Below are 17,509 nucleotides of genomic sequence, written 5' to 3'. Positions count from 1 at the left end.
TCTACCACCCTCACCACTTGGTGGGCATCACCCTTTTCTACCACCCTCACCACTTGGTGGGCATCACCCTGCTCTACCACCGTCACCACTTGGAGGGCATCGTCCTGCTCTACCACCCTCACCACTTGGAGGGCATCACCCTGTTCTACCACGCTCGCCACTTGGAGGGCATCATCCTGCTCTACCACCCTCACCACTTGGAGGGCATCGTCCTGCTCTACCACCCTCACCACTTGGTGGGCATCACCCTGCTCTACCACCCTCACCACTTGGTGGGCATCACCCTTTTCTACCACCCTCACCACTTGGTGGGCATCACCCTACACCACCACCCTCACCACTTGGTGGGCATCACCCTACGCCACCACCCTCACCACTTGGTGGGCATCACCCTGCTCTACCACGCTCACCACTTGGTGGGCATCACCCTGCTCTACCACCCTCACCACTTGGTGGGCATCACCCTGCTCTACCACCCTCACCACTTGGTGGGCATCACCCTGCTCTACCACCCTCACCACTTGGTGGGCATCACCCTGCTCTACCACCCTCACCACTTTGTGGGCATCACCCTGCTCTACCACCCTCACCACTTGGTGGGCATCATCCTACGCTACCACCCTCACCACTTGGTGGGCATCACCCTGCTCTACCACCCTCACCACTTGGTGGGCATCACCCTGCTCTACCACCCTCACCACTTGTTGGGTAGCAACCTGCTCTCCATGTCTCTACCACCTCAGTCTCCAGTCTGGCTTACACACTCATTAGTAGAAGGAGGAGTTTCTCCAGTAGAAGGAGGACAGACCTCGAGTTCTCTGTCACAGATGTTGAGTTGCTATAAAAGAGGAGAATCTCTTAACGGTCCTTCTTCTTAGAATCTTGGACATAATCTTGGTATCACGCGCGTACCTTAATAATTGATTTATCTTTTTAAGAACGGACCTGAACACTCGGAGCATCATGACAGTAGTGGGCTGCACAAAGTGCATTAAATTCATGCTATTTTTCTTTAACTTTGTTTTCTGGGTGAGTTGAGACTTTTTTTCTTTAAATCTCGTATTTTAAATGATGTTACTTTATATTGATTATTATCGGCACACTTCTTCAATCAGGTGGTTGATTTAAAAAATGCATCTCGAATGTTACTTTTAGCTCCTAATAGAACTTAAGTAATACTCCAACTGTTGTGATACCAACCTGTCTATTTCAGATCAGCCACAGAGTATCACTGAGGTACTGATGAGCTCCTATTCAATAGTGCTTTCATATAGGTATATCCTATGAGACTATATGACAAACTGTTATATTGTGTGAGGTTCTCTCGTAGGCTAGGCCTATATTTTTCAATGATCCAACTGAAGATTTAACCGTGTGAAAACTGTAGTGGCTCAAAATAGTAAGCCTGTCCTAAAGGAGATACCATACACTTTTCAATAATTCACTTTTCAATTATTCACTTTTCAAATTATTCACTTTTCAATAATTCACTTTTCAAAGAATTCACTTTTCAATAATTCACTTTTCAAATTATTCACTTTTCAATAATTCCCTACACATAACACATACAATCCAACAACAATTGAATTGTAGAATTTATAGATTGATACATAAAAGCCTAGTATTTTACTGTTGCTCACAACAGAAACACGGAGATAGTTTGTGCGTGCGTGCGTGTGTGTTGTGGTAGGGAGCATGCGAGTGTGGCTCTATCCAGTTTTTACCAGATGTGCCAGGCAAGGCAGCACAGAGAAATGGGGAGCAGACCTGCGTGGGTTCAAATAGTACTTGGAATCGTTCCGATACTTTCAGCACTTGCTTCAGTCTGCCTGATGAGCCAGGAGGACTGGGTATGCTTTTTTGTTGTTGTTGAGCTATTCTATTGGTTCCATTGCACCAAATATTCTCAATCAAACATAGTAAAAGTATTTGAAATGTTTTCAATTACCATTTGAACCCAGGTCTGATTTGGAAGATTGGGGGAGGGAACTTTTTTTTAATTGACATTTCCTTTGTTCCTACATGCTTCCTTTTTCAAATGAACTGCAGTAGCTAAGATGCTGTGACTCTGATGGTTTGCTCATGTTTAGCATCAAATTAAGAGTCTCATTCCAAAACTCTATATATCCATTTTCAGAAATGGTATTATTTTGAAGAATTTAGGAAGTAGATTTGGTATGTTTTTTCACTATATAATCATCGCATGGGGTTGTTCAATGAACATGAATTGATTTGAAATATTATCACTTGATGGTTTAATTTCAGAGAGACAAATAATCATGTTTGCAAAAAAGCTATATATCTGCCTCACTCTCAGAGAAATAAGTATACTGCTAGGTTTTACACAGTCAAATGGAACAATTAACTACATTTTCAATAAAGAACTGTACAAATGATATAAATGTATATATATATGTATATATATATATATATATATATATATATATTTTAAATGAATCAATACATTAATATGAGATCTGTATGTAAAACATTTACATTTGACATTTCTAATTTAGCGGATGCTCTTACCCAGAGTGCCTTACAGTTAGTGCATTGATCTTAAAATAGCTAGGTGAGACAACCCCATATCACAGTCAAATATACAGGATACAAACATTCCATTCCAGCTCAATAATCGATATACAGTATAGTGTTTCGCAAAACATTATTATTTTAATTTTAATACACATCTAAAATCTATGAATAAAACATCTGAGAACAGTAATATTTTTCCACACACATAAACAACCATAAGCAATAATTTCTGACGAAAAAACGACAATGTGAAAAATTGGTGGATACAGCGTCTTGGATATAACTTCCTCAAATGTAGAATTACTTGGTAGTATGTAGTCTACGGTCAAAGTAGGTTTACTTGGTAGTGTTGAGGCTAGAGTGGCTTGTTGGTACCCAGTGTGATTCTGCAAGCATTTTTTTCCCCCACTTGCTTTTTCTTCAACCCTGTTTTAGGGGGAAAAAACTCCTTATCATTAAAAGTCACAAAGCATATCCTGGAACCTAGCTTCTCTGTGATTTACTGTTGTTTTTACTGGTGAGCTGCTAGAATGGCAGTCTCTCTATAACTCTCTTTTCACACTGAGGATTCGTTTTCCTGCTTATTTGGAGAGGACAACAGAGTCTAGAGACACAAGTTAGGTTTTCACCAACACTGACAGATTGGAGAGGATGACTGTTGTCACAAAGTGCTTTACAATAACCCCCCGGCATAGACCCCAAAGAGCATGCAGGAGTACAGCGGAGAAGACAAACTAACAGGAAGACTGTGTAAACTGTCTCTCACTCTCTCTCTGTCTGTCTCTCTCTCTGTCTCTCTCTGTCTCTCTCTGTCTCTCTCTGTCTGTCTCTCTCTCTCTGTCTCTCTGTCTCTCTCTGTCTCTCTCTGTCTGTCTCTGTCTGTCTCTCTGTCTCTGTCTGTCTCTCTCTGACAGTTGGCTGGAGGTGTGATCTTGGGAGTGGCTCTATGGCTTCGTCATGACAACCAGACCAGCAGTCTTCTCATGCAGCAGTTTGAAGATCAGCAGGCTCCCAGCACCTTCTATATCAGTAAGTATCTACAAACCATTTCAATATTGTTGTTGTTTCAATATCTGTGTGTGAACCCTGGAGTGTGTTGGGTTGTGTGTGTGTGTGTCGTCCCCCCCAGGTCCTGCAGAGTTAAGGTCTACTGAATTATTTCACCCATCACTTACTTCTCTCTCAGCCTCTTCTACCTCGGACCCATAATGTGCACTTAAAAATACACATGGTAATATACAGTACATGGTAAATATACATGGTAAATATACATGGTAAATATACATGGTAAAAACAGTACATGGTAAATATACATGGTAAAAACAGTACATGGTAAATATACATGGTAAAAACAGTACATGGTAAATATATATGGTAACATACAGTACATGATAAATATACATGATAAATATACATGGAAAAAACAGTAAATGGTAAATATACATGGTAAATACAGTACATGGTAAATATACATGGTAAATATACATGGTAATATATAGTACATGGTAAATACATGGTAAATAAACATGGTAATATACAGTACATGGTGAATATACATGGTAATATATAGTACATGGTAAATGTACATGGTAATATACAGTACATGGTGAATATACATGGTAATATATAGTACATGGTAAATGTACATGGTAATATACAGTACATGGTAAATGTACATGGTCTGAACGTTTTCAAAGGTCTGTGTTGGCTTCTTCTATTTTGTTAGTTGTGGTAGTAAAATGTACACTGTACGCCCATTAATTCAAACTTGGGCTTCTCCACTCCCGTACTTACCGCAGCTAAGTGTACAGAGAGGATAAAACTATTTTTATATCAGAGTACAAACCAACCAATCCAGCAGGGCTCACAGATGATTGGAGGGGTACGACGGCAGGGTAGGCCCACCCAAAAGAAACATCAAGAGAGGCTTTCTTCTCTCCTACCCCTCAAACACACGCCCTTGCATAATTCAAATAACCTTGTACATCTGGGCTTGTTATAAATTAGAGTTGAGAGTGGATGTTTTTAGCTTGCCTGGGACACCAAACTGGTGTTTATCTAGGAGAATATATAAATATACACCGACTCCTAGACTCCCTTCCTACCAGACCGGCTGAACTAGTTAGTTATTGCTGCAGGGCAGTGTGTCCGAGCTTTCTCAGACTGTATGTCTTGGGGAAGTCATCTGTAATTGTCCTCTGTCTTTTTTGAAGGTGGACTCTGTAGTTGATTCTGTCAGACTAGTGGGTGGAGAGAGGTTTGAAGAAGTGCCACTGATGATTAAAGCCTTGATGTTGACCTGCTATATGTAGTTAAATATATATATATATATATATATATATTTGATTGGCAGAATAATTTGAATGTGAGGTTATAGCTATCAACTAGTAATCAAATCATTTACACAACATGCATGGTCACCCGCTCCCTCTCTCAGCAGGGTGTGTGTGTGTGTGTGTGTGTGTGTGTGTGTGTGTGTGTGTGTGTGTGTGTGTGTGTGTGTGTGTGTGTGTGGGGGGGGGGGGGGGGGGGGAGAGAGAGAGAGAGAGGCAGACTCCGTGAGCATAGCCTTGTTACTGAGAAAGTCCGCCATAAGCAGAAGACCGGCTATGTGCCCAATGCCCTCAAAATGAGGTGGAACCTGACCTACACTTCCAAACCTCCTGCCAAATGTATGACCACATGAGAGACACACATTTCCCACAGACCCACAAAGAATTTGAAAATAAATCAAACAGTGATAAACTCCCACATCTGTTAGGTGAAATACCACAGTGTGCAGTCATAGCAGAAAAATATGTGGCCCATTGCCATGAGAGAAGGGAAACCAGCGGAGCACAAACAACATTGTAAATATAACCTATATTTATGTGTCTATAGAATAAATGTCTATATATTTTTACAACTTTGGTGAGTGCAATGTTATATCTCTAAACATATGTTTCCCATGACAATAAAGTCCTTTGAATGTAATTGAAAATGAGAGAGAGAGAGAGAGAGAGAGAGACAGAGAGAGTGAGAGACAGAGAAAAGAGAGAGAGAGACAGAGAGAAAGAGAGGGGAGAGAGAGAGGGAAAGAGAGAGAGAGCGATAGACAGAGAGAGAAGAGAGCGAGGGAGAAACTGAGAGAGAATGAGAGACAGGGAGACAGAGAGCAAGAGAGAGAGAGACACACACACACAGAGAGAGATACAGGTGAAGTCAGAGGTTTACATACACCTTAGCCAAATACATTTAAACCCAGTTTTTCACAATTCCTGACATTTAATCCTAGTAAAAAAATCCCTGTTTTAGGTCAGTTAGGATCACCACTTTATTTTAAGAATGTGAAATGTCAGAATAATAGTAGAGAGAATGATTTATTTCAGCTTTTATTTCTTTCATCATATTCCCAGTGGGTCAGAAGTTTACATACACTCAATTAGTATTTGGTAGCATTGCCTTTAAATTGTTTAACTTGGGTCAAACGTTTCGGGTAGCCTTCCACAAGCTTCCCACAATAAGTTGGGTGAATTTTGGCCCATTCCTCCTGTGATTTGACTTATGGCATGGCCAAACAGTTCTATTTTTGTTTCATCAGACCAGAGGACATTTCTCCAAAAGTACGATCTTTGTCACCATGTGCAGTTGCAAACCGTAGTCTGGCTTTTTTATGGTGGTTTTGGAGCAGTGGCTTCTTCCTTGCTGAGCGGCCTTTCAGGTTATGTCGATATAGGACTAGGTTTTACTGTGGATATAGATACTTTTGTACTTGTTTCCTCCAGCATCTTCACAAGGTCCTTTGCTGTTGTTCTGGGATTGATTTGCACTTTTCGCACCAAAGTACGTTCATCTATAGGAGACAGAACGAGTCTCCTTCCTGAGCGGTATGACGGCTGCGTGGTCCCATGGTGTTTATACTTGCGTACTATTGTTTGTACAGATGAACGTGGCACCTTCAGGCATTTGGAAATTGCTCCCAAGGATGAACCAGACTTGTGGAGGTCTACAATATTTTTTTCTGAAGTCTTGGCTGATTTCTTTAGATTTTCCCATGATGTCAAGCGAAGAGGCACTGAGTTTGAAGGTAGGCCTTGAAATACATCCACAGGTACACCTCCAATTGACTCAAATTAGGTCAATTAGCCAACCAGAAGCTTCTAAAGCCATGACATAATTTTCTGGAATTTCCCAAGCTGTTTAAAGGCACAGTCAACTTAGTGAATGTAAACTTCTGACCTACTGGAATTGTGATACAGTGAGTTATAAGTGAAATAATCTGTCTGTAAACAATTGTTGGAAAAATTACCTCTGTCATGCACAAAGTAGATGTCCTAACCGACTTGCCAAAACTATAGTTTGTTAACAAGAAATTTGTGGAGTGGTTGAAAAACGAGTTTTAATGACTCCAACCTAAGTGTATGTAACCTTCCGACTTCAACTGTATATATATATATATATATATATATATATATATATATATATATATATATATATATATATATATATATATAGAGAGAGAGAGAGAGAGAGAGAGAGAGAGAGAGAGAGAGAGAGAGAGAGAGAGAGAGAGAGAGAGAGAGAGAGAGAGAGAGAGAGAGAGAGAGAGAGAGAGAGAGAGAGAGGCAAATAGAATGTAATGTAATGAGGAAGAACCTCATCAGACAAAAATGCAGGAATGTGTCACCATACAAGGCTGTCATTTTCCTTCCTGTCAATAACATAGCTTTCACCTGGTCAGTCTATTTTCATGGAAACAACAGGCGTTCCTATTGTTTTGTACACTCAGTGTAGGGCCTGTCCCCACGCCCTGTCAGAGGTTAAAGGGTGTTGTCATTGTGATGCTCCTTGTCTGGCTCTCAAATGGCACCCTAGTCCCTATGTAGTGCACTACTTTTAACCAGAGCCCTATGGGGGATAGGGTGCACTACCTTTGACCAGAGCCCTATGGGGGATAGGGTGCACTACTTTTGACCAGAGCCAGGGTGCCATTTGCGACGTACACCTTTATTGCATAGCTGAGTCACTGGTCCCTGGTAGCACACTGCTCTCCACTACAAAAACATTACTGCCTGGAAGAGAAAGAGGGTCTTAGGGTCACTGGGAGGGTGGTGAGAGAGAGATGGAGAGATGGGGGAGAGAGAGAGACACACAGAAAGAGAGAGCGACACAGAGAAAGAGACACAGAGAGAGAGAGAGAGAGAGAGGGAGGGAGAGAGAGAGTCTACCTCTTTAGACTGCTCTGTCAGGGTGGATTCGAAGTTGCCTCAGTTTGTGTGTGTGTGTGTGTGTGTGTGTGTGTGTGTGTGTGTGTGTGTGTGTGGTGTGTGTGTGTGTGTGTGTGTGTGTGTGTGTGTGTGTGTGTGTGTGTGTGTGTGTGTGTGTGTCCAGGGAAAAGAGACTCAACACTCCAGTGTCTCAGGAAGGCGGTACAATGAAGCTACACACCCTGACTGGTGTGTGTGTAAGTTACCCTGCGGTGAAGGAAGTCAGGTGCTCCTGTTTCCTGGAGTTAGACGGTGCTGGAGGTCAGAGGTTAAAGTTCACTGAGGAAAGTTGTGTTTGTAGGGTTTAATACCGGTAACCAGTGTCGACAGAAGAAACCGTTAGATCCATCTGTATTTTTCTACAGAATTATGTCCGATTGTTTTCGCTGGTATTATGTGCTTTAAATAGCATGTCCAGTTTGAAAGGAAATACCAGGATTACTGGGAAGGCCTTGCAAATTGGTAGATTTTCTTGGAAATATTTAACTCTATCGTTTCTGGGGAGAGGGGAGGGAGGCATGTCCTGCCTGGGTCTGCGTGCATGTGAGTGTGGCGCATGCGTGCGGTGCGTGTGTGCGTGCGTACTAACTCCTCCCTTTCAGTCAGAATGGATGTGGGAAGTTGATGTCTTCCTGTTACAGTTACAAGATGTTACAGGATGTTACAGGATGATACAGGATGTTACAGGATGATACAGGATGTTACAGGATGTTACAGGATGATACAGGATGATACAGGATGTTTACAGGATGTTACAGGATGTTACAGGATGATACAGGATGTTACAGGATGTTACAGGATGATACAGGATGATACAGGATGTTACAGGATGATACAGGATGTTACAGGATGCCCGCTCTGTCTCAGATGGCGTGTCACTGGACAGGGAGCACATCAGGAAAAGACCATGAACTCCATTACAATAGTTGGGTTTTGTGGAGGTTGACTACCATCTGGTGGTGTACACTCACATACAGTTTCCATATCTCACAAACTTGTCCAAACTCTCCTCTCCTCTCCTCTCCTCTCCTCTCCTCTCCTCTCCTCTCCTCTCCTCTCCTCTCCTCTCCTCTCCTCTCCTCTCCTCTCCTCTCCTCTCCTCTCCTCTCCTCTCCTCTCCTCTCCTCTCCTCTCCCTCTCCTCTCCCTCTACCTCTCCCTCTCCTCTTCTCTAGGTGTGTACATCCTGATAGCTGTGGGAGCTGTGATGATGTTTGTAGGGTTCCTTGGTTGCTACGGTGCCATCCAGGAATCTCAGTGTCTCCTTGGAACGGTGAGTGAGTGACCACTAGAGGGCAGCAGGACACTGCAAATATGTCAGGGCATCCCTCTAAAGCCCTATTCACATGGGACTAGTATTACTACAGAGCGTTGGTTATGTAATTATTACCCCTTTCTATCAGTCTGTCCTGCAAGCTTGGCAAGTGTTCTCAGCATTTCGGAAGGCCAGCACACCATAAGGGATGAGAACCCCTGTTCCATAATCCTGTTTTACAGTCACAAACATTGTCTTCAGCCAGCCTGTGTTCAATCCTGCTGGGTGCATGATGTACAAAGTTGGGGCACATGATGCATAGCATGTGTAGTGGTGAAGCTGGAAGACAGATCGGGGATCCGGTCATCCGGCCTGCTGAAGCAGGTGATAACAGAGGTCCGGTCATCCGGCCTGCTGAAGCAGGTGGTAACAGAGGTCCGGTCATCCGGCCTGCTGAAGCAGGTGATAACAGAGGTCCGGTCATCCGGCCTGCTGAAGCAGGTGGTAACAGAGGTCCGGTCATCCGGCCTGCTGAAGCAGGTGATAACAGAGGTCCGGTCATCCGGCCTGCTGAAGCAGCTATAAACAGAGGTCCGGTCATCCGGCCTGCTGAAGCAGGTGGTAACAGAGGTCCCGTCATCCGGTCTGCTGAAGCAGCTATAAACAGAGGTCCGGTCATCCGGCCTGCTGAAGCAGGTGGTAACAGAGGTCCGGTCATCCGGTCTGCTGAAGCAGCTGGTAACAGAGGTCCGGTCATCCGGCCTGCTGAAGCAGCTGGTAACAGAGGTCCGGTCATCCGGCCTGCTGAATCAGGTGGTAACAGAGGTCCGGTCATCCGGCCTGCTGAAGCAGGTGGTAACAGAGGTCCCTTCATCCGGCCTGCTGAAGCAGCTGGTAACAGAGGTCCGGTCATCCGGCCTGCTGAAGCAGCTGGTAACAGAGGTCCCGGTCATCCGGCCTGCTGAAGCAGCTGGTAACAGAGGTCCCGGTCATCCGGCCTGCTGAAGCAGCTGGTAACTGAGGTCCGGTCATCCGGCCTGCTGAAGCAGCTGGTAACAGAGGTCTCTGAATCCTTTCCAGCAACTTATCAGGCAATTGTGTCCAACAACACACACACTGACCAGTGGAAGGAGGGCCAAGATTGCGTTATCCCTACTCTGAATGTCACCACTGCTGCTGAGGGGGCGGTGCAGGTGGGTGAGGGTATGATGCTGTCTTACAAGACCCCAGAACTGGAGGAATCCACGGCAGTAGGAAGAAAGGCGAGATGTACACTATGTGAAAAGGTGTCGCATGTGTCCTCCCTGGCAGGGGTGAGATCAACGAGGTGGGCTGATTTTGTTTGGACCAATCGCTTTACCAAAAGGCTGCTGGTGGTCTCTATACACACTGCCAATTGATAAAAGGACAGCTGACCTCCAATGGAGGATAATACATGGGGCGATAGCCACCAACAGGCATCTGGTCCACCTGGTTCCTAGTCTTGGGGAGGGTTGTCCTGAGTCTGAGTTTGTAGCTCGTCTTTTTATCCAATGTCCCAGACTGGTGTGGCTGTTTACGCTATTAACCAGCTGGTTCTCTGCCTTGGGGGAGGTCTGGGGGCTGTTTACACTGTTTACCAGCTGGTACTATGCCTTCGGGAGGTCTTGGGGCTGTTTACACCGTTAACCAGCTGGTACTCTGCCTTGGGGGAGGTCTTGGGGCTGTTTACACTGTTAACCATCTGGTACTATGCCTTCTGGGAGGTCTTGGGGCTGTTTACACTGTTAACCAGCTAGTTGTCTGCCTTGGGAGGTCTGGGGGCTGTTTACATTGTTAACCAGCTGGTTCTCGCCCTTGGGGGAGGTCTTGGGGCTGTTTATATTGTTAACCAGCTGGTTCTCTGCCCATCTGTTTGTTAATGAAGTATAGTTTGATGATTGAGTTGCCCATCGCAGACTCTTCACCACTCATGTAGCTCAGTTGGTATTGCAGGGCGCTTGAAATGACAGGGTTGTGGAATTGTTGCCAGTGGACCAGTTATGATATTTATGTTTTTTACAAGCATTTCGCTACACCCGCAATAACATCTGTGTCACGACTCCCACCGAAGTCGGCTCCTCTCCTTGTTCGGTTGGCGCTCGGCGGTCGATATCACCGGTCTTCTAGCCATCGCCGCTCCACCTTTCATTTTCCATTTGTTTTGTCTTGTTTTTCCGCACACCTGGTTTACATCCCCTCATTACTCTACGTGTATATAATCCTCTGTTCCCCCCATGTCTGTGTGTATAATTGTTCGTTACGTGTCATGTGTGACGCTTCATGCTGGTTTTTCGCCGGGTCTTGTTTGGAACCCGTGGTATTGTATGCTGTACATTATTTGTGTGACGAGTGCGCTATTCGCTTTTGCCTTTGGCGGGAGTGTCGTTACGCAGTTGCGTCTGACTGTTTTCCTTCTGCCAAATAAAGTGTGCCTGTTCACTCATCTCTGCTCTCCTGCACCTGACTTCAGTTAACCAGTTGCGCACACTCTTGACAATCTGCTAAACATGTGTATGTGACAAATAAAATGTGATTTGATTGGTACATGGGGCCTTCACAGGGGGGTATTGTGCTCTGTCTTGGAGGAGGGAGATCTGGAGTTGTGTTTTTATATCCAGCTGGTACTCTTTAAGCATGACATCTGAGGGCTGAATGGTGATGTGAGGTTCTCTCTCTCTCTCTCTGCCCATCTCTCAGTAACAAGCCCTCCAGCTCACTCTCTCATGGTCCAATCATTTTTATGTAAAATCAAGTTACATTTTGGCCCTCAGTAAAGTAGAATAATGTAAAGCCCTGAGATTACATTTATACCTAATTATAAAATGTTGGCAAATTAACCTTATTATGTTTCTTTCTCTTTCAGTTCTTTTTCATGTTGGTGTGCCTGTTCGCCTGTGAGGTGGCTGCTGGGATTTGGGGATTCAGTAACCGAGACACAGTAAGACACCAGATCACACCCTAACTCACACAGTAAGACAACCAGATCACACCCTAACTCACACAGTAAGACACCAGATCACACCCTAACTCACACAGTAAGACACCAGATCACACCCTAACTCACACAGTAAGACACCAGATCACACCCTAACTCACACAGTAAGACACCAGATCACACCCTAACTCACACAGTAAGACACCAGATCACACCCTAACTCACACAGTAAGACACCAGATCACACCCTAACTCACACAGTCAGACACTAGATCACACCCTAACTCACACAGTAAGACACCAAATCACACCCTAACTAACACAGTCAGACACTAGATCACACCCTAACTCACAGTCAGACACTAGATCACACCCTAACTCACACAGTAAGACACCAGATCACACCCTAACTCACACAGTAAGACACTAGATCACACCCTAACTAACACAGTCAGACACACACCCTAACGTCACACAGTAAGACATCACACCCTAACTCACACAGTCAGACACTCAGATCACACCCTAACTCACACAGTAAGACACCTAGATCACACCCTAACTCACACAGTAAGACACCAGATCACACCCTAACTCACTACAGTAAGACACCAGATCACACCCTAACTCACACAGTCAGACACTAGATCACACCCTAACTCACACAGTAAGACACCAGATCACACCCTAACTCACACAGTAAGACACTAGATCACACCCTAACTCACACAGTAAGACACCAGATCACACCCTAACTCACACAGTCAGACACTAGATCACACCCTAACTCACACAGTAAGACACCAGATCACACCCTAACTCACACAGTAAGACACCAGATCACACCCTAACTCACACAGTAAGACACCAGATCACACCCTAACTCACACAGTAAGACACTAGATCACACCCTAACTCATACAGTAAGACACTAGATCACACCCTAACGCACACAGTAAGACACTAGATCACACCCTAACTCACACAGTCAGACACTAGATCACACCCTAACTCACACAGTAAGACACCAGATCACACCCTAACTCACACAGTAAGACACCAGATCACACCCTAACTCACACAGTAAGACACTAGATCACACCCTAACTCACACAGTAAGACACACACCCTAACTCACACAGTAAGACACCAGATCACACCCTAACTCATACAGTAAGACACTAGATCACACCCTAACTCATACAGTAAGACACTAGATCACACCCTAACTCACACAGTAAGACACTAGATCACACCCTAACTCACAGTCAGACACTAGATCACACCCTAACTCACACAGTAAGACACCAGATCACACCCTAACTCACACAGTAAGACACCAGATCACACCCTAACTCACACAGTCAGACACTAGATCACACCCTAACTCACACAGTAAGACACCAGATCACACCCTAACTCATACAGTAAGACACCAGATCACACCCTAACTCACACAGTAAGACACACACCCTAACTCACACAGTAAGACACCAGATCACACCCTAACTCACATAGCTACCAACCCACACCCCCACACACACACCCCCATCCACACACACAGACCCCCATCCACACACACAGACCCCATCCACACACACACAGACCCCCATCCACACACACAGACCCCCATCCACACACGCCGACCCCCATCCACACACACCGAACCCCATCCACACACACAGACCCCCATCCACACACACACACAGAGACGCCCATCCACACACACACAGACCCCCATCCACACACACACACAGAGACCCCCATCCACACACACAGACCCCCATCCACACACACAGAGAGAACCCCATCCACACACACACAGACATTGTACAAACTCCTAACTACAGTCTTCTGTTCCAGATCGCCAAGGAGATGATAAACTTTTACGATGCGGCGTACATCAAGTCAGTGGACGTCGTAGACTCTCCCAGCAAAACAGCTGCTATCAAAGTCCTGGAGGTGTTCCACGAGACGGTACGTCATCACGCTCACCATCATCCAGGAAGTCTGTTCACTTGTTATAGTAGTAATCTAGTCATGTGATCATATAGCGGTAGTTTGTTGTTGAAATATATATATCTGTTATTGACGAGGGAAATAGATGCACAGCTGATTTACAGAGTTATTTCAGTGGTTTTTAATGTTTGTTACAATACCTCTATGAAATGTGTTCTCCTCAATGCGATAGTTGTTGTGTGATGGTTCGGTAGCACATGACGGGAGGGCTGGGGGGAGAAAAATGTCCAATCAATTAATCAATCAATCAAGAAATGGCATGACTGATGGGTTGTCTCTACCTGTGTTTTCATTAGCTGGACTGCTGTGGCAAAGGAGATGACTCCCCCTTATTCGTACAAGTAACCGGAGCCCTGTGTCCCAAGAAGAGCCTGGAAGATGCCCTGTTGAAACCTTCGGTACAGTACACCAGTGGTGGTCGGTGCCGTTTAAGATGGAGGACCATAACGTATTTAATGAGCATGGTCTTATTTCTATTACAGCATATTGGTTGACTGTCATTCACACCCCCCTCCAAAAAAAAACCTTTCCAAGCCAAACCTTCATTACATAAACACTAACCACTACAGACAGCCTACTGTACATTGTTGTCACCATATTAGCTAACGCCATAGTCGACATAGCTACTAGAACTAACACGTTAGTAAACCCGATGGCATTTATACATTTATAAAACTAAAAGTTTACCTTTACTTGAAAGAGTTCCAGTGTTGGATAGCCAGCTAGCTAACATAGCATCCTTCTCTGTTTGAGCCGGGGATTTGAGTAGGCTAAACTAGCCAGTTGCAGTCACTTAGCGAAGTAAGTAAAAGTGAAAGAAATACGACAAAATCTCTCTCTCTCTCTCGCTTCTCCTTCATTTTTAAAGAAATGAATTTGTTCAAAACTGTTCAACTATCTCTCTTTGAGTCAACTATCACCACATTTGGTTTTGCACTGCAGTGCTAGCTAGCTGTAGCTTATGTTTTCAGTAATAGATGAATTCTCTGATCCTTTGATTGGGTGGACAACATGTCAGTTCATGCTGCAAGAGCTCTGATAGGTTGGAGGACATCCTCCAGAAGTTGTCATAATTACTGTGTAAGTCTATGGAAGGGGGTGAGAACCATGAGCCTCCTAGGTTTTGTATTAAGGTTAATGTACCTTAAATCTTTATTTTTTATGTCATTCACTGAGGAGGATCTGTAGTGGTCTGGGTGTAGCTGGTGCAGAGGAGTCAGGCGCAGGACAGCAGAGATGAGTAATAAAAGTAACTTTAATCAAAATTACCAAGTACATGTAGTAATACCAAGCCCACACAAAAGGACCGAAATACATAAAACAAACACGCACAAAAACCATGGGGAAAACAGAGGGTTAAATAATGAACATGTAATTGGGGGATTGAAACCAGGTGTGTAAAACAAAGAAACAAATGGAAAATGAAAAGTGGATCGGCGATGGCTAGAAACCCGGTGACGTCGACCGCCGAACGCCGCCCGAACAAGGAGAGGGACCGACTTCGGCAGAAGTTGTGACAGGATCTTCTCCTTCCTCCCTTGAGGAGCCTCCACTGCAGTACACACACACACATCCATGTAAAATCACATGACAAAATCACATGTGAAAAAACATGTTTTTACCTGTGATTTTTATCATGTGTGGGGTTTTTTCTCGCCAATACTATTAAATGTTCACATGAGGCAGACAGGTGGTTTTCTGCTTTGTAATGGGCTGGATTAGAACCTGGGACTCCAACGGCCCCCCACGGGAGAATCCAACGTCTTCACCATTAGACCAAGAGGGCCAACACTCATTTTGAAGTCGCAAGCAGGGCTACCTCATCACATGACCATGAGCAACCACGATCGACTCATTCATCACGTGACCATGAGCAACAATCACTGACTCATGTCCGCTACACTTTCACATGTGTATTTTCACATTTTAATGTCAACTCAGGCTGTCAAACGATGACTTTTTTTTTTTTAATCAAATTTATCGCAGGATTTTCTGTGATTAATCACACATTCATAATTTGCTCAAATTGAGCTGTAATTTAAGATTTTTTTTTATACAGCTAAATTACCTTTTTAGGGAATGGCAGTACAGAATTTGCAATTCCATATGTGTAAACATTGCTACTGCAATATTGTCAACACCACCTTTTCACGTGAGGAGAATAACACAATGTATTATATGAATGAATGCTTCACACAGCACAGTAGTATGCAGGAGGAACAAAACAGCAGTTTAAATGAAGGTCCTGATACCCCCTGGCTCTGTGTTCCCCTCCCACCTAGAACTGTCATCTGAAACTGAAAGATCTGTTCTCTGAGAAGCTCTACCTGATTGGTCTAGTTGCCCTGGCGGTCGCTGTCATCATGGTGAGTAGCGTTACCGTGGAGACGAGCCTGGACAGCTGTTGGATTTCTTTGTTGATGTTGATTTTCATTCTAGATCTTTGAGATGATCTTCACCATGGTTCTCTGCTGTGGGATCCGCAACGCCACCCCAGTGTACTAGAACCACGGAACCCTACTAGAACCACGGAACCATAGAACTAGAGAACCACAGTGGAGGGGCTCAAACGTACAGAAATCCTCTACAGATCGAAGTCAACGAAGGGGATTGAAAATGTTACGTGTTGTAGTTCCTGGTTACTTCTTTTTATATTGCAGAAGTATGTACATTTCTATCAGTATTATAAATAGAGACTAGATTTTATTACAGTATTTTCTATGTTTTAACAATACTCCTAATAAGCATTTCACTACACCCGCAATAACATCTGCTAAATATTGGTATGCGACCAATAAAATTTGATTTGACTGTTTGAGTCTGTCGATGACCAACAGATATTCAGCATCTCTCTAATGCTAAACCTTTTACTACTTTCTTGTTTTCGGCCTGTTGCGGAGCCCCGGTTTTGTATGTTTTCGTGAAGTACTCCTCCAAGGTTTGTATGTTTTCGTGAAGTACTCCCGGTGGCGGGCCCCAAGGTTTTGTATGTTTTCGTGAAGTACTTCTCCAAGGTTTTGTATGTTTTCGTGAAGTACTTCTCCAAGGTTTTGTATGTTTTCGTGAAGTACTTCTCCAAGGTTTTGTATGTTTTCGTGAAGTACTTCTCCAAGGTTTTGTATGTTTTCGTGAAGTACTTCAAGGTTGAAGAGTTCAGTGGTCTTTTTGTATGGTGTATAAACTGTACACAATCATTGTGTGAGTCCAAAATGGCACCCTGTTCCCTTTATAGTGCACTACTTTTCACCTCAAGGTCCATAGGGCTTCAGTAAAAAGTAGTGCACTACTTTTCCCTCAAGGTCCATAGGGCTTCAGTAAAAAGTTGTGCACTACATTGGGAATTGCCATTTGGGACTAACCCACAGATAGCGTGACAAACAGTGCTTTAGTTGGGACAGTGCTGACTGGTACAGAGTGCCAACATCTCACATTTCCTACAGCTTGAGTACAGTACTGGCACGTCTTATAGAATGTTAACTCTAATATACAGTACACACCT

At 44.1% G+C, this 17,509-nt stretch overlaps 1 protein-coding gene across 1 annotated transcript; it reads left to right on the top strand.

Moving 5' to 3' along the window:
- Nucleotides 1-854: 854 nt before the first annotated feature.
- On the top strand, nt 855-16,825 carry LOC106584765 (CD81 antigen). The gene is made up of 8 exons (XM_014170313.3): nt 855-1,029; nt 3,450-3,564; nt 8,956-9,053; nt 11,920-11,994; nt 13,855-13,968; nt 14,307-14,408; nt 16,293-16,376; nt 16,450-16,825. The coding sequence occupies exons 1-8, from the start codon at nt 964-966 to the stop codon at nt 16,513-16,515; spliced, it is 720 nt and encodes a 239-aa protein (XP_014025788.1). The 5' UTR covers nt 855-963; the 3' UTR covers nt 16,516-16,825.
- The last annotated feature ends 684 nt before the right edge of the window (nt 16,826-17,509 follow it).

Source organism: Salmo salar, chromosome 23 (assembly GCF_965601325.2).
Source record: "Salmo salar chromosome 23, fSalSal1, whole genome shotgun sequence".
NCBI lineage: Eukaryota > Metazoa > Chordata > Actinopteri > Salmoniformes > Salmonidae > Salmo > Salmo salar.
Note: the sequence above shows the minus strand (reverse complement) of the source record. Positions and strands in the feature narration are given on the sequence as shown.